This window comes from Eleutherodactylus coqui, chromosome 5, assembly GCF_035609145.1.
Source record: "Eleutherodactylus coqui strain aEleCoq1 chromosome 5, aEleCoq1.hap1, whole genome shotgun sequence".
In the NCBI taxonomy this organism is placed as follows: domain Eukaryota; kingdom Metazoa; phylum Chordata; class Amphibia; order Anura; family Eleutherodactylidae; genus Eleutherodactylus; species Eleutherodactylus coqui.
This window is the reverse complement of record NC_089841.1, coordinates 109049050-109071700: the sequence shown is the minus strand read 5'-3', so window position 1 is coordinate 109071700 and position 22651 is coordinate 109049050. Positions and strand designations below refer to the sequence as shown.

The following is a 22651-nucleotide window of genomic DNA, read 5'->3' as shown; positions in this document are numbered from 1 at the left end:
AGCAAGCACTGGTAAAGTGATTATTAACAAAATATAACCTAATAAAAACTTACAATGGGAAATTCAATTACCCTTTTAGATTAAGAAATAGGTTTATGTGCATTCCAATGTAAAAGCACATATTTGTACAACTCAGTGGGGCCTATTTAGCATTTTACTTGTGCGACAATTCTGGCAGCAAAAATTTGGAATTTTGGCGCAAGTGCCAAAACTGTAACTTTTCTGATATTTTACAGTACCCTGTCACTTTTTCAGAAAAAGTAGGTGGGACATGGCATTAGGGAGCGTGTCTACACACACAGACCTTCACATTTACTATAATCTAAATGAGCAGAGTGTAGCAAAAAACTTTCTACATCTCCTAGCTGGCATAGGTTTTCATCCGGCACACAGAGGTGCAACCAGGTGAAACAAATGTATTAAAGTGGTTGTACCAGAATTACAAGTTATTCCCTATCCTTTAGGGCTTATTCAGATGACCGTATATCGGCCGCGTATTCACGCCGGCCGATATACGGCGTCCCTCTCTGCAGGGGGAGGAGGCTGGAAGAGCCAGGAGCACTGCTCCCGGCTCTTCCAGCCTCCCCCCCTGCAGAGAGAGACACTGTATATCGGTCGGCGTGAATACCCGGCCAATATACAGTCGTCTGAATAAGCCCTTAGGGGATAACTTGCTAATAAGTGAGACTCCCACTGATCCCAAGAACGGTGGTCCCATGTCCCCCATCCTTCTTAGTGTGGGCTTACTTGACCCCTTGCAGTGAGGAGGAGAATGAATGGAGCAATGGTCGCACAAGTACCTATTCATTTTCCATTACACAGCCGGAAATAGCCGAGTGACAAGGGGTCGGGTATTTCTGTCAGCCCTATTTAAATGAATGGAGCAAATGAGGCCACTGCGAGAGGGAGAAGCATCCACACAGTGACAAGAAGAAAGGAACACAGGACCCCTGTGCCGAGGATCAGAGTGGGTCTCAGTGGGGAGACCCCCAACAATCAGCAAGCTATCTCCTATCCTGTGGTATCGTGCAAAAAAATGCTGCATGCTCCACTTTTATGCACATTTGCAAACCAAAAGTCCCCATAGAGGTCTATTGGGGGGGGGGGGGGGGATGCACGCAATACGCAAGGGAATGCATGAAACTCTGTGCAATGCTGCTGGAAAAAACACATCTGGACCTCATGAAACTAATTAGCCATTTAAATCAGGGCGTGGTTGTGTCGTGCATGCAAAAACCCATACCTTGCACATACCTTGAAAAAGTTTAGTAAAATACGTTGGCATGCGCGCAAAAAAGCATCGCTTACAGTGCAAATACGTTGCACTGAAGCACATGAAGCTGCCCTAAGTAAATAGGCCCCAATAAGTTGTGCCAAATGACAAACCCAGCTCTACTCCTGCATCTGTGGGGTATGCTCACATGGACACATGGCAAACATCTGAGGCTGCCACTTGTATTTCTGCTACAGATACGCCAGCGTATCCGCACGAGGATTGGATACCCTAAGCTGGGTGATGATTTATGTGCAAGCATATTGAGCATGTGTCCTCCCAGGGCCGGACAACAATCCTGCAGGGAATTCTTCCCTAGAGCTTCTGAACCCCCCCATTAACTTGCACCTAAATCCTCATTAAGCTCTGAAAGTGTGAACAGAGCCCTCCAGTAGTGACAGCAGAGATGCAGCTCCATCCTCTGTGTGCACACATGACATCACCGGCTGGGAGGATCCACCATTAACCTCTTCATGGACATTTTGCATTCTTGCTGACAGATGGAAGCTGGAGGGGAGCTGATGATGAAGCTGCAGCAGTAGTGGGAATAGTCCAGGCAGCAGCACATAGAAGGGGCTGACTACAGGCAAGCAGCAGCCTATAACGCTACGTGTGGATGAGCAGCAGGACCCTCCTACTCCACGTGTTCCCCCTGATGGACCACTGCCACTAGATGCCCTCTCAGGAGGTGGAGTGCCCATCAATCTCCACAATGCATGGGAAGCCTTGATGCTGCAAGGGTGAAGCTCAGCGTGTAGCCACATTACACCCTTTCCCCAGTCCAGAATGATAGAAGCAGAGCTACCAGCCAGTGCAATCACACATACTAGGGTGAAAGTGCAGACCCCGGAGTCCTCCTCAGCCCTGTCTGCCCCCAGGACCCAGCTCCGGGCCGCTCTTCCCTCGCACGCCCCCTAGCTGCAGCTCTTTCTGGGCTGCTGTGAAGCCGCTAAGGTGCTTCCACTCCTGTTGCTTCCCCTCCAAGCGCCGCAAACCCAGCAATAAAGGGTCAGCGCCTAGGAGGGTGATGGAGCAAGTGCCGGGCTCAGAGACTCAAACCTCCTCCTCGTTTCAAGCCCGGCTCTTCAAGAACTTGCAGCTCGGGAGGTCCAGGAAAGGCGCAGGGAGCAACCAGCAGAGCAGTGTGAAGCCCGGAGCGGAGCGCCGCAGTGCAGGGACGTCCTGCCCGTCACCCCCAGCCGCCCGGAGGAGAGACCAGCAGGAGAACTACATGGAGGAGATGGTGCCGGGGATCATCCGCTGGAGCGGGCTGAAGAGGAGGAAGCAGGCGCTGGACCGGGTCTTCTCATCTTCTCAGCCCAATCTCTGCTGCTCAGGTGTGGATTCCATCCCCTCTAGCGCCCCCTGCAGTAGCCCTGGTAGCATCGCAAATACCCCGGAACCTGGTTCTACCCTGCGCCGTTTGAGGGATCACCTCTTGCCGTATAGTAGGACCCCGGGCAAAGAAAGAGATGGCGACATCCAACAGTCTCCAAGACCTGGCGAGGCTGCCACCCCGAGCAGAGGGCACCAGCTGTGCCACCAGAAGAGCTCCTCACTGCCCGGGACTGCCTGTATAGAGAACCTCCTGCAGGGCTCCAGCACCACGGACAGCGCCGGCCAGAGGCCAGTGAGTGATGATCTTCTCTATGTACACTCTTGTATAGATGAAGTAGAGCTGGATTTGTCATGGGCTAGTGCAATCCACAGTGTGCAAGCCACAGCTAAAATGGCAAGTTCAGCTCTGCTAGGTTGTTATTAGTGCACCATGTCTGCGGCCAATGACATGGAGAGAGTAGTTTGGAAAGTTTATAGGCTGCTGGACGTAGAGGAGGATATGACTGAGCTCTGCTTCACTGCTTCCCCCAGAGGTGGCTGGGAAAGTGCGCATTGTCCTCTATCTGCAGTCAGGGCAGGACATACCTGCTTCTTCTATAGCAGCTCTCATCTAGGCGATTACAGAATAGGGATGGCTTGGGGATTACTGAGTAAAGTGAAGGCTATGCAAAAAGGAGTTCCCTTGATATTATGTATTGTGTTTGTACATATTCAATATGTGTCATTTATGTTTACTTGGAACCGGAAATATTGTAACAACTTTATATCACAGGTGTTGCTTGCAGGCATGTGGTTACTGCTAATTGTCATGTGTCTATATATATATATATTTATTTATAGGAAGTATTATGTGATAGTTTCAGACCTCCTACAGTATATAATGTAATGCATTACTTACAGGTTGTTGATAATGGAGATCCTGGAGACATATAATAATCATCGTTATTTATATACCGCATGCATCTTACGCAGCACTTTACATCACCCCCATTGGGGCTTTCTATCTATATGCATCTTTCTATATGTTTATGGAATGTTGGAGGAAACCCATGCAAACATACAAACTTCATGCAGATGTTGTCCTTGGTGGGATTTGAACCCAGAGCCCCAGCGCTGCAAGGCAACAGTGCTAACTATTTTTACGCATTGCCATAATGTGTTTTTGGATGGTGCTGTGATTGACATAAAATAGAAGGGATATTACATGAAGTTTTACAGAATTGGAGAATAATTAAATAAGGAGTCGTTTGAATGTGCCCTAAATGAATTAACAGGTTTACCTATGACTTAAAGGGGTTGTCTGGGATTTTTACTATTGATGGCCTATCCTGTAGGATAGGTCATCAATAGTTGATTCGTGTGGGTTTGCTGCTTGAGATCCCAACAATCAGCTGATTCACAGGCCTGTTGTCAGTGTGGGTAATGCTTGAAGCAGATAGCTTGGTTCATATTGCAGCTGCCTGTTTTGGTACTACAGACACAGGTCCCATTGAATTCAATGAGAGTTGTGACCATAGCACCAAATTGGTCCGCTGCACTGTTAACAGTGTTATCTGCTTCCTGTACTGTTTGGACTGACAGCGGGCCTGGGATCCACTATCCACAGGATAGAGGATAATTGCCTGATTGCCGGAGATCTAATCACTAGGACCACCAGTGATTCTGAGAATGGTGCACCCCAAATAGTGCATGTAAGTGAAGTGGATAGAGGATAGAGGGATAGAGGATAATTGTCTGATTGCCGGAGATCTAATCACTAGGACCACCAGTGATTCTGAGAATGGTGCACCCCAAATGGTGCATGTAAGTGAAGTGGTAGAGCACATGTGTGACCACCACGTCATTCACCTCTATGGGACAGAGGGAAATCAATGCGCTCAACTTATAGAAGTGAATGGAAGAGTGGTCATGCATGCTCATCACTGCTTCATTCACATGGGATATTCAGGGTATGTTGTTCTCTGGACAGTGGGGGTTCAAGCTATCGATCACCAAGCAATCAGAAATGTATCCGCTTTCAGAGGGGTGCACAACGTGTGGCCCACAATGCCATTCTGTGCGGCCCCAATCATCTGGACACAAAAATATCTATGCGTGGCTGTTCGCATCTAGTTTCCATGTCAGAGTGAAGAGGAATAGCCCATAGCAGGACAACAGAAACAGACAAGTACTTAGGGTGCACTGTGTAGTCATGTCTGGGTCCTCTACATATTAGGAGAAGTACTAAGGGTGCAATGTGTAGTCATGTCTGGGTCCTCTATATATTAGGAGAAGTACTAAGGGTGAACTGTGTAGCCATGTCTGGTTCCTCTATATATTAGGAGAAGTACTAAGGGTGAACTGTGTAGCCATGTCTGGGTCCTCTATATATTAGGAGAAGTACTAAGGGTGCACTGTGTAGCCATGTCTGGTCCCTATATATTAGGATAAGTACTAAGGGTGTACTGTGTAGTAATGTCTGGGTCCTCTATATATTAGGAGAAGTACTAAGGGTGAACTGTGTAGCCATGTCTGGTTCCTCTATATATTAGGAGAAGTACTAAGGGTGAACTGTGTAGCCATGTCTGGGTCCTCTATATATTAGGAGAAGTACTAAGGGTGCACTGTGTAGCCATGTCTGGTCCCTATATATTAGGATAAGTACTAAGGGTGTACTGTGTAGTAATGTCTGGGTCCTCTATATATTAGGAGAAGTACTAAGGGTGAACTGTGTAGCCATGTCTGGGTCCTCTATATATTAGGAGAAGTACTAAGGGTGAACTGTGTAGCCATGTCTGGGTCCTCTATATATTAGGAGAAGTACTAAGGGTGCACTGTGTAGCCATGTCTGGTCCCTATATATTAGGATAAGTACTAAGGGTGTACTGTGTAGTCATGTCTGGTCCCTATATATTAAGAGAATAAAGTCTTTTGTTTAACAAAATATTTATTGGTTCTATGATGTTCCAAATATATCAGTCAAGAATTACAACATTACAGTCATGAGTAAAGTCCAGCAGCAAGTATATTGAACAGATAAATCAGGAGTTACATTGCCTGATGTAACTTCTAATAAACATACAAAGTAAAATAAAAGTAAAGTGCCAATTTTCACTTCTTCAATTACTGCAACTCCTAATCAGATTAATCAGTATAAACATTAGAGGACCATAAATGAGAGTAACGAGTGGGGGAACACAAGAGGAACACATAGGTAAAAAACAAAAGGGAAGAGAGGGATGAAGCTGTAATATGATTTATTATGTGGGTGAACCTGAAAAGGAAAGCTAAAAATGAATTTATTCTATTAGCCTGGCTGGAACCATGCTCCTCATAAATCTGTTGGGGGAGTAAATGAAATGCTTGAAGGTAAACTAGATGGCCCTGGAAGGGTCAAAGCTCTGGCTGTTAGGTTCCATAGGCTCATAATCTGTGAATAATGGTACCAGGACAACCACGTTTTTTCGTACAACCCTTCCCAATCCATAAGAATAGCTGCCAGCTTCTCATTGAACATGATCCAAGATAACTTAGTGTTCACATAGTCAATACTAACTGAGGTTTTCCTCCAGGAGCGGGCGATTGCGATCGGTGCAGCTAGGAAGCAATAGGATATCCATTTGTGGGTGTGTTTGGGGTTGTTAAGAATTCGTTTACCCAGTAGAGCTTCCCAGGGCGATTTTTGTAGTGACAGGTTTGTAATGGAAAATATTAAAGTGAATACCTGGATCCAGAACCTATGAAGCCTGGGGGAATTCCACCAAATATGTAGGAAGGAACCCTCACATCCACATCCTCTGAAGCATAAGCCTGACATCCCAAGGAACATACTGGCCAGTCATCTTGGAACCATATACCATCGCATTAAAATTTTATAGCCCGCCTTTGTTATTGATACATTAACCCTTTCCAATCCCCTGTCTGACGTCTAGAGACATTCTGATTGAAGGCTGTACAGCTCCGATGTCGGAGGACTTCTGGCAGGGTATTCTTACCTTATATTACTGGCCACTGTCTTGTCGGGGGCCTCTCCAACATGTCCAATATCGCAGTACTGGCTCTAGCCAGCAGATGGTGCCATTGTATAATGGCAGAAAGACAAAGCCCCCTAGGAAACCCTGAATCCAAAATTGGATTGCAAAGGGTTAATAGAAAGCTTTGTGGCTGAAATGGCTATTTATGCCTCTCCGAGATAGGCAATATATATTGGAGTTTATCCATGTGTGTTGTAAAATGGGAGTACAATTTGGTGATTTTTTTTTCCCAGGACCCCTGGCGTTTGAGTTGCACAGGCTCTCAAAACTAGTTAGTTCAGAAATGTCTCGTCTATTCTCCGTGAGTGCTAAAACATAGTGTTTAATTTGTTGAAGCCTGGAATAGAGTGAACAGCCCGGAAAAACTCAAACTGTCTGAAGCCAAGTCTATCCACAAAATCAACTATTCTGGTGAGGTCCCTCTCTATCCACCATCCAAACTCCTTTTTATTCATACACAGGGAAGAGGTGGGATTACCAAAGATACTGGATATGGGGAGGTGCCTAGATATCAGTTTATATATTTTAGAGAGTCTATCCCAGAGAGCTAGGGAAGAAGAAAGGGTGGGATTCATGATTGCTATTTTATGTTCCATCCTGTGCCAAAAGATTTCTTCGAGTGGTAGGGGAAAGCCTGCCTGTGCCTAAATTAATACCCAAAGTGGTTTATCATAATGGGAGAAGATGAAGACTAATTGAGCTAATTGGGCTGCATGATAATATTTTATGATATTGGGGACTCCCAAGCCTCCTACAGCCGGGATAGGAATGGGCAAAGCCTGGAAGAGATATAGAATTTTTGGAAGCCATGACATTTTTATAGAATGGATCGAGTCTCGAACTTCATTAGTGTAAAAATCACCCATTTACACGATCTGCAGCTGCATGTTGCAGAAAAAATGCACTGCTGTTCGGAATTCCCTCGTTCAGTAGAAATCCTCCTAATGAATTCTAATCACTTAAACAAAGGCACCTGTCTTCTTTTCTGAGCATTGGACGCAGCTAAACTCTTTCCGCCTCCCTTTTTTCCAACTCCCATAGGAGTCTATGGAAACTCCTACACTGGCAAGACCTATATTTTCGGCAGCAAGGAATTTCATTTGTGGAATTTCGTCATTGATGTTCTATCTTTTTAGGTACAATTTTTTTTGCGCGGCTAAAATTCCTTTATCTGAACGTTTCCATAGGAAACCATTGGTTCTAATAGTCACGTTTTTTTGCGCATGCAAGTTAGCTGCGCAAATTCTCTTGCGTGAATGAGCCCTAAATTTGCAAGTGAGACACCATTCATTTCAATACAGGCCAAAATAGGAAGGGACTTGAATCACTGCAGCCCTTTACTTCTTCCTGCTGAGAGTGCTACTGTAGAGGAAACTTGCTAGTTTAGAAAGTAATGTGAGTCCAGTAGCATTGGTACTGATTTAAAGGGGTGTTCTGAAAGTAAAAAAAATTGTAGTGGCAGATGAATATATAAAGGAAAGAATAAGCTGTAGTTACCTTTAAGATGTTCAACTGATATAGTGCCACTGGTACGTTCCCTATCAGTCTAGTACCTTGCCACTGTCATATGCCATTAATTACTCATGCAACTTCTTAGCCAATCACTGGCCTCAATGATCATATGTCATTCATGCACAGAAACCTCAGTGATTGGCTGAGTGATCACATGAATGATGAATGTTTTGTGACCTCTGCAGTCACTTCATGAAACAGTGGGGACCAAACCATAGGTGCTGCACCAAGGGACATTTTAAGGGCTTATTCACACGTCCGTATATCGGTTTGGTTTTCACGCCCGGCCGATATACGCTGTCCCTTTCTGCAGGGGGGAGTTGGCGGGCCAAGCCGGGAGCAGTGCTCTGAGCTCCTGCCCTCTCTCTGCCCCTCGCCACTGTTTGCAATGGGAGGGGCGGGACGGGGCAGAGCACAATTTGCATTTGACAGCTCTCGGATATCCTGTCTGTGTGCTGATTACCGAACATTGACATGTACTAGTCCCTTCAGAGAATCAGACAAGAAAAGGACATGATGCCATTTTTTCTTTACTCGGACTAGAAGTCTAAGTAAAAAACAGCTTGTGCACATACACTCATTGAAATGAATGGCTCCTATTTCCATCTGACTTTTTTTGTCTGAAAATTGGACGGAAAAAAACCTCTGTGTGCATGTACACCAACATGGTAGATAATGATTAGAAGTTCATGTTAGGGAATATGGCAAAAAGGAGAGATATGCAGAACAATGACTGATATTTGAAGGAAAAAGCTATTGCGCATCATTGTACTTAATGATCGCAGACTTGTGTGTGTCTGCTTGGGCATATGTGGATCTCCTGCTGAACTCTTCCTGTACTAATATTGCTTCTGAGACAGTTCGGAACTTGTCGGTGCATATTGTGTAGTTGATGAGGGATGATTTTTATGTGCTCATAGCTCAGGAATTGTTGTATTTCTGCACTACTGTATGTTGTGCGCCTTTGCTTTGACATCAGTTCTCACTTGTATGTCCAACAACATATTTGGGAATAAATATCAGTAAAGGTGTCTGCACATGAGGCAGTTTGGATTAAGTAAAAAACACACCAAGAACCGAATCGGCGAAACCACTTGGGTTTTTGCAACGTTTTATGCAGACATGGTTTTTGCTGTAGTTTTTACTGCATCCAAACCACCCATGGGATTTTACCTTTAGAGTGACACAGCTCTCAGAAGAATGCCCAAGAGTGCTCTTAATGTACTAATCAATATCTAGTATCAATACGTGGACCTTTAGAACCTAACATGTCTCCACAGCTTCAAATGCAGATCAATTGGGTAGCGGCAGGGGGCAGCAGAAGATCAAATCAGGCTTCTTGCTTGTGAGAGAGTCATCAAAACCCTCCATTCTAAGGGCTGAGACACCACTTCTTTCTCACTGTTTGTAGGAAAGAAGGGAATTCCTTGGCAGTTTACCACTCGAGAAGAGTTCCTTCGGAGGTTCAAACACCCTATAAGAAAAAGAAACATAGCAAGCCAGAGATGGATACCACTTCCCTTGGGTCTTTGTGTCACACCCTTTGTTATAGAAAACCAGCTTTTTAACAAATAGGACAGTATATATGGTAATGGTTACGTTCGTGCAAGGCATGTCATCAGCGACCTATGCGATTGTAATATATTTGTAGCCAGAGGGATGAACTACTCTGCTAAACTGCCTACCCCTTTCCGGCTCTCGGCAAGGGGAGGGGCGGGACAGGGCGGAAGCTTAGAAACTAGCTCACGCCCCGTCCTGCCCCCTCCCATTGCAAATAGCTGACAAGGGGTGGAGAGGAGGAGGGAAGGGGGTGGGAGTATAGCAGATACGCTGCTAAACTCCCTCCCACTTCTCTTCTCCAGCAGCTACCATAGGCTCCCATAGGAGTCTATGGAAGCCGCTTCCGTATTCCAGACAGAAGATAGTTCCTTTTTAGGCCGTGGGAATACACCCATCTGAACTGATGCATTATAAACCTATGTATCAGATGGGCAGCATATATCGGCCGGGTGTGAAAGCGTGGCCGATATACGCTTGTGTGAATGAAGCCTGAAAGTGCTTAGAACTACTAAAAGCAGGAGCACAGAATATCACAATAGGACAGATACTTTGCATTTCTTTATGTGATGATGATTCAGGAGATGCCAAACACATGATTAGCAGGCCAACATGGTAGAGTAATTGCTAAGACCTGTTTTGCTTCTTTACCAGAAAAGAGGTGTTTTACACCTTAAAATAAAAGATACCAAATATTTCTTGATTTCTAGTTTTAATGTGGACTTGTCCATGGTGTTCAGGAAAGACAATGTTCAGCTCCATACATTCTGAAGGTTGGAGCAGCCTATCAGGAATTCTCTGGCAGTTACAACATATGAGCCGCAGTATCAATTTCTGTACAAAAACATTATAGCTCTGATTCCTGGAGCCACTGAATTACAAGTGACAAGGCTATTGGGAGACTGCCAAAAAGACAGAAGGAGATTAATTATTAGAGTCACAGATACTTGCTGTTTGTTCTTACAATTCGGTCAGGCTTTTGAACACCACCCGCGTAACTAGCAAAATCTGATTTTTCTTCATCTAACCCAAGAGCCTTTACTTTATCTTGATACTCTTAATTTTGTCCTTAAAATTGTAATACGGTCGCAGGAGTATAGTTGCTACTATCAATAGACCAAGATCTACAGTACCGAGAACATTTATACCACTCCAGATTGATGCTTTGCATTACACATGATGATTGTGGCTCCTTTGTGGTTGCTTAGTCATTGTATGAAGCCAGGGCCAATGAAAGTAATGTCTGGGCCTCATGCTATAAACTGTCCAGGGCTATTTGGGTGCATTTCCAGCTATCTGGCCCTATAATGTGCATCATCTATTAAAACTGAGCTTTATGAGTGTTTGGATATATACAGTATTGTGCAAAAGTTTTAGGCAGGTGTTGAAGGAACTCAGCAGAAAGGTTGTTCTAAACATCTTGGGAGAACTAACAACTGGTCCTCTATAGATGTAGACTTGCTCAAATCCTTGTGTCTCTTCATGCAATCCCACACAGACTTGATGATGTTGAGATCAGGGCTATGTGGGGCCATATCATCACTTCTGGAATCCTCTAAAACAGTGGTTCCCAAACTTTTTCAGCCATGGATCCCTTTTTGAAGCAAAGTTTTCTCGTGGAGCCCCAAGGTATGGTCAGAGGAGATTTTCAAAATCTCATCCACTTTGCTGATCCAGCTACTGTAAATTCCACAGCAAATCCGCCACATGTAGTAATAGTGATCCTCTATATTGGTGGCCTAAGTAGTAATAGTGTCCCCTATATTGGCCCCAGTATTAATAGTGTCCTCTATATTGGCCCCAGTATTAATAGTGTCCTCTATATTGGCCCCAGTAGTAATAGTGACCCCTATTGCGGCCCCAGTAGTAATAGGCTCTCCCATTGCGGCCTCAGTAGTGATAATGCCCCTCATTGCGGCCTCAGTAGTGATAATGCCCCTCATTGCAGCCCCAGTAGTAATAGGGTCCCTCATTTCTGCCACAGTAGTATTAGGGTCCCCCATTGCCGCACCAGTAGTGACAAGGTCCCCTATTGCCGCTATGCTCTTCAGATACAGGGAGAGGAAGGGTTTAAATGACTTACTATAGATAGCCTTACCTGTCTGGAAGAATAGGAAGTTGCTTAACCCCTTCTTCTACCTGAAGATGTAGGTTTAGTACTGCGGGTAACGATAGGAGCGATTGGGACAGCCGTGGGCCCCCTCAGAGTCTCGCTCCTATTATAATGCGCCATATAAATATATATTCTAATTAATATAACACTATACAGTTGCAATCAAAAGTTATTCAGCCTCTGTTGCGAATTAGGTTTAATTGCTAAATTTACAAACTTTCAGCTCTTTGCAAAAAACAAGCAATTTAAGTAGCTTAACATTACTAATTTAGGCTGAATGTACACGGGCGTATTTGAATTGCGGAATCCGGAGTGGGTGACCACCTCTGGATTTCGCAGCAAATACTGCCCATAGCATGTAATGCAAAAGTGATTCTTCATGCACACGAGTGGAAACCAATTGCAGTTTCCGCTCGCAAATGAAAAATCGTAGCATGCTTCATTTTTCTGCGGTGTCCACACGGACGGCTCCCATTGAAGCAATGGAAGACATCTGACCCGCGGGCTGTCCGCAATTGATATTGCAGATGGGCCATGGAATCCGTGGGGAAAGCAGGAGGTAAAAAAAAAATCTATACTGCACATGTCCAATGACGAGCCATGCGGACCATCTGCAGTACAGATGAAGATCAAGAAAAGCAGGTAAGCGCGGACGCTGTTCCTGCCAGGGCCAGATTCCACATGCAGAATCTGGCTCTGCCGCGTGCTTGTGGCCTCTCAAGGGGTTTCTTCAAATGCAACACAAAATGCATTTTTTACTGACTATTGCAGTCTCAGAATTATTCAACCCCTTTATGACGATAATCTTTAGTACATAGTAGAGCTCCCCTTTGTTGTTGACCTGCAAATGTGATGCCTAGCTAGACACCAGCTTCTGACGGCCTTCCCGAGGAATATTAGCCCATTCTAAATGACCAATAGTCTTCAGTTCACTAATATTCTTGGGTTTGGGTTCTACAACCCTCTTCTTCACATTTCACCAAAGATTCAATACAATTCAATTCAGGCGACTTTGATGGCCACTCCAGAATCTGCCAGGACTTCTTCTAAAACCAAGTCTTGGTGGACTTTGTGGTGTGCTTGGGATCATTATCCTGCTGGAGGGTCCAATGATGCCCAAGCTTCAGCTTCCTCACAGACATCGACATGCTTTAGATTTCCAGTGCCAGAGAAAGCAAAGCAGTCCCAGACCATCACTGAGCTAGCATATGCTTTTCCCTTTCATCACTCCACAGAACAGAATCCCAGAACTTCTGTGCCGTATTTATAAGATTTTGAGCATACTGAAGCAGACTTATCTTGTACTTCTGGGTCTGTAGAGATGTACATCTTTGAGCGTGGGCATAAAGATCTTCAGTTCATGTCTTACTGTGCAAAAGGAAACCTCAGTGCCTGCTGTCACCAAAATCTAGCTGCAGGCCTCTTACGGTTATTCAAAGGTCTTTGAATCTGTTGGCAGCCAGTGATACTTTCTGGTTTCTGCCATGTTCAGATAATGTAGCCAGTGCATATGTAGCGTGTTCAGGTAGTATAGCCTTGTATAGCCTTTAACTTTGAACTTGTGAACTGTGCTTCCAACTGTATCTCTAGGAACATTCAGTGCCTTTGCTATCTTTTTGTATCGTTTTCCTTGTTTGTGCAAGGCAATGATCTCTTTTCTTAACTTTTTGGACCACTCACTTGACATTTACTCAAACATCACAGACATAGCTCTAACCATTCCTGATGCGTTTTGTGTCAGACATACTTCATGCAACTAATGAAGCTTTTGATTAGTTGCATCAGGTGTGCTTAAGCCAACATCTGATTTGCAAATGATAGGCCCTTATGAAGGATTCTATTCAAGGAGGTTGAATAATTCTGACTGCAGTAGCCGTTAAGGGCTCCTGTCCACGGGCGTGATTCCGCCGGCGGTAAATCGCCAGCGAATCACGCCTTCTGAAGCTTTCCATAGCGTTGCTATGGAAAGCGTGGCCTCCTGTCCACGAGCAGAGAATCATTGTGATTCTCTGCTCACGGCCGGCAATTCGCACCATGCTGCGAATTGCCCCGATTCTCCGTGGTCAGCCTATCTGTCAGATAGGTCGCAGCGGAGATCCATCTGCCGGCTCCTGCTCCTGGGCGGCGGCTCCCGTGGCGGATATCTGACGCGGGATACCGCAACGCCCGTGGACAGGCAGACTAAGGCCTCATGTCCACTTGAAAAATACAATCCGCGCAGAATCTGCCGCGGATTCAGTGTGCATTTGCTTTAAATGGTATTTTTTTTGCATGCAGATATCCGCACACATTGCTATCAATGTGATAGCAATGTTGCCGATCCGCGGCAAAAAAGCTACTGCGTTCTGTAGGAGAATGTGTGTGTCTCTCTCCGTTTACTTCTATGGGAGTTACAGAAATAGCTGAATAGCACTTTTTAGACATTTATAACATTTCCTATGCTAATGCATAATGGTCTGAGATGGGAAAACCTCTTTAATGGTGGCTGAAGGCAGACAGAATTTTATTTGAAGAGAATGTCTGGGCAAGTTGTAAAAAAAGCAAATTAGACTGCAAAAGGACATAAGGTACATGGTTCGAGAGATAAGAGGCTGCCTGTGCGGCACATCTGGCTTGTTGCCATTTCAGTAATCTACTTTTACAACTGCAATAGTTACTCCACTGGATACAGCATTTAGCAAGTGTTTCCTATACAGTATACTTCCACGAGTGGAATACTGTATATATGACACATCTGAGTTGCACATGTTCCACATACTATTAATAGTCGTCTCCTGCTCATCTCTAGTTCTTCCCACTAAGATTTCATTGAATTTAATTCTGCTGCTTCTAGACCTGACTACATCTGCTCTGGGTACACTATCATTTTCCCTTACCCAATTATCTGGGCTTTTTATACAAAAAAGAAAAAGAAATAAAAAAACTGGCCAGAATGATAGTGGATGAAAGACAACAAACTTTTCATTAGCTTTTCTCTATATGGCAATAGATCAACAATCTGCTGCATTGATCTGTAGGGGTTTGAATGGAAAGACAAGAAAACAACCGAGCTGCCAGCACTGTTCTGCATCACTGTGCCCTCTTCTGCCATTCCTCCATTCATTGCTAGCAGGACTGAATAATAGGGGAACACTAGTGTGTATGTATTCCTGATATTTCACTGTTTTACAAAAATATTTTGTATTGAACTGATACTAAATGCACTCCAAATAAGAGGTATATGAAGTTTTAAGCAATTGCAATGGTCTTTTCATAGGAATTCCTGGTTGGCATTTTAAAAAGAGCCTGGCAGCCCTCCTGGCTCATGTGCTTTAGTAAATGCCTTCAATCCCCCAAAAATGGCAATCCGTGAGCATCTTTTCTTAGAGCTTTGCATTGTTCAATTCCTATTATTCCACCTGGAAATGTATGAATAAACTGACAACTGGGCATTACTCGTCTCTTTATCAAGAGCACATGTTCTTATTGATTCTGGCACTTATAGTCAGTGCTGACAGTCTCTGATGGGGGTAAGAACATAGCCTATCGAATGGTAACACTCACTTGTCAATGTATTCATTCATTTCCAGGAGGAATAGCAGAGGGACAGCACAGTGCAGAGTTGGATGAAAATAAGCTCCAAAATTGGTATTTTATGGGGAATACTGATCTTTCCAAAAACAAAGCTGTCGGGACACATGTTAATCTTGTTACTACACCTTACACTTTTACAAGAGTGTTTTAAAGGTCAGTAAGAACGCCCAAGCTCTCTGTATCTACATGTTCTAAAGACTATGTGGGGTGTTTGGTACTTGAGTTGGTTACTCTATCTACTACTCTTTCTGAGCTACAAAGTAGCACAGGTTCAGTATGATGCCATGGCATCGGTGCTGGACCACGTGTTGCACTTGCTGGCAGTGGCACATACACAGTGGCATTTGGCACTGGATGGTGAGGGAGAAACATCTCGCTTCTGTTATAGGGCTGATAGGTTGACTGGGCTGTCTATTGCCTCAGTCAACCTATCAGTGCCCTTCTTAGGGTATTTTTTCTGGCTCTTCTTTGCACAGGATGTCGGAAATACATTTGAATGCAGGTTAAGCTCAGTGGTTATGAGTGTTTTTCCTTGTTCTTCTGAGTGTTTCATTTGTGACTTCCTTTTAGGAACTTCAGGCTTCATCCGTTTTGAATTTGGTTTGTCATGTACTCTATCTTCATCTTATTCTTTTTGCCTTTTCTGCCCTGCCCAGTCCTCAAATTTCCCCTCTAATTTATTTTACACCTAGGGATATATAGGGAATTTAGTAAGATTCTTGAAGTGGGGTTGCCCTTTCCAGGGCAGGTGCTCTGCTTTATTGGCAGGTTCAGTTGAGGCAGATTAGGGACAGACTTTAGGCTTCACCTCCATTTTTAATACTGCACATCTAGCAACCCAATAATCCCCTGTGTTCTATGCGTCATTCAGTTTATCCCTGTCCCCATTCCAAAATGCATCGATCAGTTTCTGAAACAAGACTGGAGGGACATAACATTTGGTTCGTAAGGTAAATATCTAGAAAGCTTCTCTGTCTAGTAATTAAAACCTACATTGAGGTGACCTGACCACCCATCTAATACTAAAGACCACAAAAGAGTCTTCACCATGTTTAAAAATAAAATTTCTGGAAGCGCTAGAAACATTCCAGACACCTGGATTCATGCAATTCAGGTGCTCAAGAACGCATATCTTAGGCTGGGTTCCCACATGGCTTATTCCCAGCAGATATCTTGCGGTTTGGCCGCAGCGAAAAAACGCATGATTTCCGCCGGGAAAGCGCTACTTCAAAACCCACTGCGCTTAGCCACAGGTTTGGGAGCAGCTTGGCTGCACGCTTTTCCGTTGCGGCCGGCACTCCCATAGAGGAGAGTGCGGTCGCAACGGAAAAAAAAGAATGGACATGCTGCGGCCGGGGAATCCGCACCGCAACGACGGCTACTGCCGGCTTTGCCGCGACGGATTCGCCATCCCATGTGGACGAGATGTCTGGCTTATCCTGGGATTAGCAGCTGCAGGCGGATTTGCCGTGACAAAATTCCGGATGGAATGTCAGTGACAAATCCGCCCTGTGTGAACTCAGCCTTAAACTTACTGGTGGTACAACCAACATACCCCAAATCGCATTCCGAGTACCAAAAGACATAAATAATATTTCTGATATTCCAATTAAGGTAACTTTGACTATTATATGTGATGATTCCAGTTGTGTTACAAAAAGTCTTACAGACGTTAACAAAGTTTGCAGGGGTGTGTTCCACATCTAAGAAAAAAATATACTGGGAAGGCCTCGTTTTCATTTTCTAGTTGTGAATAAACTTGGTGACAATTATCTAGATAGACTAGGTGCCTTTTTAGAAACTACCTTCCACCCATGGTCCAGGGTTCCAGCTAGAATATGGTCCTCCATACGTATTGGCAAATGTTTGATAACTGTATCTTTAATTTCATTGAATTGTAAGGAAAACTGCAGAACAAGGGTGGATTCAATAATATTGTCCCCATCACTATTACTCTTCACGGACAAGACGTTCGAAACGCGTCAGATTCATGGAGTATTTGCACATATGCTGGCACTGTTATTTTAATGGTCTGAATAAAGTTTGGAATTCTATCCATTTCTTGCATGCTGGATATGGAATCTTTCGTTATGTGCACCGTTGTTGGAGCAGTAACCCTGCAGGCTTGTTAAATGGATGTCTCTAATATTCCTGAAGCTGGCGTCCTCCCGCCCTTCTTCAAAGGCAAAGAGCCATTAACAATCCATCCAATTAAACCTTAGATTTTCCCTGATACCCAATATAGAGTACTATAACTTGGATTTGTGTGACCCTATATTTTCCAGTCTATGTGAATATTTAGGGTAATTAGGCATCTACTGGATGACATATTTGACACTAGACAGCATTCTGCTCTTCAGATTGCTGGGTGTCAGAATTAAAGGGCTTGTGCGCATTTCCTATAAAGTGATAGAATCCTAAACCATAAATAGTACAGTGTACAGAATGTATAGTTTTGCCAGCCTCTGCCAGCTGGATGTGCCATGCTGAGTGGGACTTATTGCAGAGCTGTCTGTGCAAGATAAGGCTATTACAGCTGTTTATACCCTGAACTTTTCATATCAGAGGGACATGGGCAGTTAGCTCAGAGCAACTGGCAATAGAATCCCCTTTAGCAGTCATGTAACCCAATGCCATAGGCTTTTATGTGCAAGTACCTGGATATGAATATTAATAAGCAGCTGAATCACCTAGAAGAAATGCAATAAATGATTCAAAAATGAAGCACAAAATACGTTCATCATAGCCATATAATTTAAGAGAGAGTTGAATGAAGACATGAGGAATTTTACTGCTCTGTTTTGTGCAGACCTATATTTTATCCACTTTATGACTTCTTACATTTTCCACTTCATTGCACTGCTACCTACTAACAGGCACTCTGAAGGAATGTGGCATTACTTATAGCAGTGTCTGAGATCAACTAGAACAAAATAGAATAAAAGATAAAACAGAATAGACAGGTGGACGTTACAAAGCAATCCATGATAAGTGAACAATATTAATTGGTTCCAGGAACACCATTGTATATTGGAAATATTGTATGTTGAATGCATAATTGGTAATTGGTTCGGAAGCCCTAAAATGTCAACCAAAAGTAAGACAAAATGAGGATTAACCTGTTTGTCCTTTGTGATAAACATGCACGTCACAGACTGGGTATGAAGTGGGCTCGGGTACGGCGTGGAAGCAGATAGCTCCGACTCCTGTGTAGTGTCCGGTGCTGGTAATTGCAGGCGCCGGACACTACACAGGGGTTGGAGCAATATGCTTCCACTCCGTACTCTGCTTGTTTGCCATTGATAGCAGGTGCCCAGGCAACTGATTAGTTGGGGTACCAAGCAGCAGATTCCAGTCGGTTAGCTATTGATGTCCTTTCCTGAGGATGGGTCATCAACAAAAATTGCCTGGAAAACCCCTTTAAAGTGTTAAAGCAAATTAACAAATACAGATGTAGGAAGTCCTTACCTATAAAAATCAGAAATAGTGGTTGGAAGCTATCTGCCATGACTTGTCGATCAAGACAGTGTTGTGGTACGTTAACCATGATGTGGAAGCAGACTTGCTCCTATACCAGGTTGCTGGTTGACACATTTTGTGTGGGGGTTCCCTGCTTCTATCCTTGTCCATGTAGTTGCATGTTGGCATTTCCCCCAGAGTGCCCCACCTATGAGTGGTTTTATTAGGTGTGGTTTCTTCTCTGGCCTACCTATCAGCAGGTAGGGAGGGAGGGCTTTATATTCCTACCCCTCCCTTAGCTCACTGCTGTTTATTGCAGTTCAGTTGGTTGTAGTGATTGGAGCTGTCCAAGTCCTCCTGGAGTTAGCTGAGCATTTTTCAGTTAAGTTGCGGTTTATTTCCTTCACTCTTGGTTGTTCGTATTGTGATTAGGTCTTGCACCCCGCTAGGGTCAGGTAGGTGAGGCGTTCAGCAGGTTCGCACTTATCAGAGCGGTCAGTCTGCTGGGACCTTTCCTAGTAGGGAGCAGGGTCAGTTTTCCCTCTTATTTTGTTCTTTCCTTTGTTGAATAGGGGTTTTACTGCAGCATTGTGTTTCCCATTTATCCGGTGTGGACACAGTCTTTTGTCTGTCCTGGGCGAGGTGTGCATTGTGCCCAGGTTGACCGTGACGCTATCTTATCACCTTCTGTGTTGATGACAGCAGCTTCTTCAGGGTCTTGCACCAGAAAAATAACATGGAGCCGTCCTCATCTCGTCTTCCAAATGAGCCGCTCGTGCTGGCACAGGTAAAGAGCAATACAAAACATGTAGTACCCCAGTGTACTGTAGAGAGGCGCTACTAGACACCAATTAGTGCATGCACTTCAGTAATAAAAGCATTTTACAAGTAAAATACCCATGTGGATTGGTTGGATCTTCCAGCAAAGTGCATGTGCTGCAGATCTGGACTGTCTGTGATATTGTACAGTATGTTGAATCTGATTTCATCATACAATGGCCTGTTGCATATTGAAAATATTGTACCTTGATAGATCACCACATTTCGTAGTTGCACTGAATGGTTAAATCTTCCTTCAATATTTTGTCTTTATAACCCGACAGTACGTCCTAGATAGATAATTCAACTATACATAGGATCAGGGTTGATCTGACCATTTGGCATGCAGGTATGAGAATAAGTGGCACCCAGCCCCTGAGTCAGGTTCACAAAAGTTTAATAAAATGAAAAAAGATAAACTGTGCCTGAGAGGTAATAGAACTCTTTCCAGAGATCTAACCTGCTGCTAGCAGAGGCCGGTGGTGCTCCATGCTGCTCCGATAAATAAGAGCTGTAACCGTTCGGAGCGTATTAATCACAGCATGTCTTGGTCCTGTGCATCATGTGCCATAGGAAACAAGAAGCTGCACTATTTATATCACTGGGCATCGTGCTTGCTAAGGCGCCAGGAACTAGTCAATGGAGAATGCCGCTGTGAGCCGTGCATATCACTAGGCCTGTGAAAGGAACACTTTTGGATGGGGATGGGAATAATACTTGTAAAGGCAGAAGAGCTGTCAAAGAAGACTTGGCTTAAAAGCATTATTGTAACTGGGTTTTATTAACAAATGTTCAAACATTTGGTTTCTGCACTTTCTGTGTATCACATTACATAGCAAACTGCGTGTGCAGAGGGGTGCAATTTCTCCTTATGGAGTCCATCTAATAGATGTAAAGAGACTTAAAAGGCCCTGCAATGTTCTTCTGGGAAATGTACTATGCAAATAGATGTTAAAATGCCTAGACAGCGCCACCTACTAGAAGGCAGCATTCCTACAAGTCAACATCCGACCTTTTAATAAGCAAGCTGCAAAATGCCATTCACTAAAAAAGTTGTTTGCAGGAGACCGAGTCATTACATAACAAGTCCAACGGATTTATAACTGAACAGCATTCTGCAGCTTGCTATGCACCAGGACAGAGAGAAGCTGCAGAACCCAAATGGTTGAGCATATAATAAAACTCATTTACAAAAATAATTTGCAGCCCAAAATACATGCATTTCAATCAACAATCCCTCTCATGGTGTCCCTAGCTTTAAAAGAGTGTATAAATGTGAGGCATGGACCTTGTGATTATCCATAGGTATGCTTCATATAAGGAGCATGTGCAACCTGGCTGTAATGCATAGGCATTATTGAATGGCTCTATACAGTACAGAGCAGACTGCCCCTAGTTGTAGGAGGGCTTGGGTATATTAAATCGTTTGAACTGAAATGATTCAGGTCAGACTTTGCTGTGGGCAAAATATGTATGAGACTGAGAGATACCAGCATTGTATAATATTTGACATTTTCAAGCAATGTACTGTAAGTATCTTGGGATCATAAGATTCCTACCAGAACAAGGCGCTGATTCTTGCCGTATGTTATATTCTATTGCATTTTCTTCAGCTCTTCGGAGAATAATCTAGTGCTCTAGAAGACGACAATGATGAAGTGTAGAATGTACTGCAAATGATTGATTGTCTGATATGGATGGTGCAAATAGGACCCAGTGCAAATATGGATTGGGTACAGCTATCACTCAAACATACAGTGCTGATGTGCACATATTCCTATATATACACAAGGGCTGCTGATGGAGTGTTACATAGAAGAATGAAAGTGGAATCTGCTTATGACACTTCTGCATATTTAGACATCTGTCCATCATTCTATATCTGCCTACACATTGAAATATAGCAGTGTTTAACTATTTATACACAGTGTGCATGCTTTGCTCACAGCGATTCATCTGGGACTGTTGCATAAATCAAAGCTCTGGAAGAGATCCAAACATCAATATGGTCCCATCCCTGCCTGTCAATAGAATCTACCACATCATCTTGAGTTTCATTGTAATGGTTTCGCTTTAACGGACTTTTATTTCATCATGTCTTTGGGCTCTCTCACACAAGCGGTTTTTTGCAGCATATCTCCCACGTGGGAGCATGCAGCAAGTATGCAATGAAATGCATGCTTGCTATTTGCCGACAACCACCATATACTATCTTGGCTTAATACGCGGCAAAATAGTGCATGCTGCAATATTTTTTTGGCACAATGAAAAGTGAATGTGAGATTGGTTCTGTGTATTTTGTGCGCAAGGCCTGCATACATAATACATGGTAGCATATGCTAGTATGAGAAGCCCTTAAGCTCTACTGTAGTTCATGTGAACATTGAGATGCTTTTTCCACATACATGATTCTCATTTACGTCACCCAGCATTCACATACTATTAAGAGTGAATTCAATTCCGTCTTGCATTGTGTGTAGTCGTGTGCGGTAAGGGAATGGATTGACACAACAAAGGCTGGGAATTCTTCCGATGACGTGGAAGTGAGTAAAAATAAAATCAAATTACTCACCGAGTTGTGGGCCCACATCAATTCTCTTGGCTACAGTGACGCATCATATCCCTTTTTATATACAGCATATTTCAGATTGCATTTTCTAATGTAGCCCATTAAGGGAAGTCTATCATCAGTGTATTCCCCTACAAACAATTCCTAACCACAGTTAGGCTGGCTGCACAGAGCAGAGCCAGATTCCGTATTTGGGTTCCCGCAGTTAATTCCAGCTCTGACCGCGGCCGGCGACCCTGCATACCTATATTCTTCCGTTTTCATCTGTATTGCAGATGGTCCACACGGCTCGCCGTCGGACATGTGCATTACAGATTTTTTTTCCAAATGTTTATTTTTCCCATGCCGTCGCTAGGGGATGATGCAAGTACCCACGGCCTTTCCACAGTGTCATTGCGGAAGGGCCACGGAGCGGATGACTTCCA

General features: G+C 43.9%; 1 protein-coding gene across 1 annotated transcript in view; it reads left to right on the top strand.

The window, feature by feature from the left end:
- Positions 1–2300: 2300 nt before the first annotated feature.
- The window catches only part of MCTP1 (multiple C2 and transmembrane domain containing 1), a 748272-nt gene continuing 727921 nt past the window's right edge, over positions 2301–22651 (top strand). Inside the window, exon 1 of the mRNA XM_066603001.1 lies at positions 2301–2903. Coding sequence (XP_066459098.1) covers positions 2301–2903 — 603 coding nt within the window. The remainder of the gene's footprint in view (positions 2904–22651) is intronic.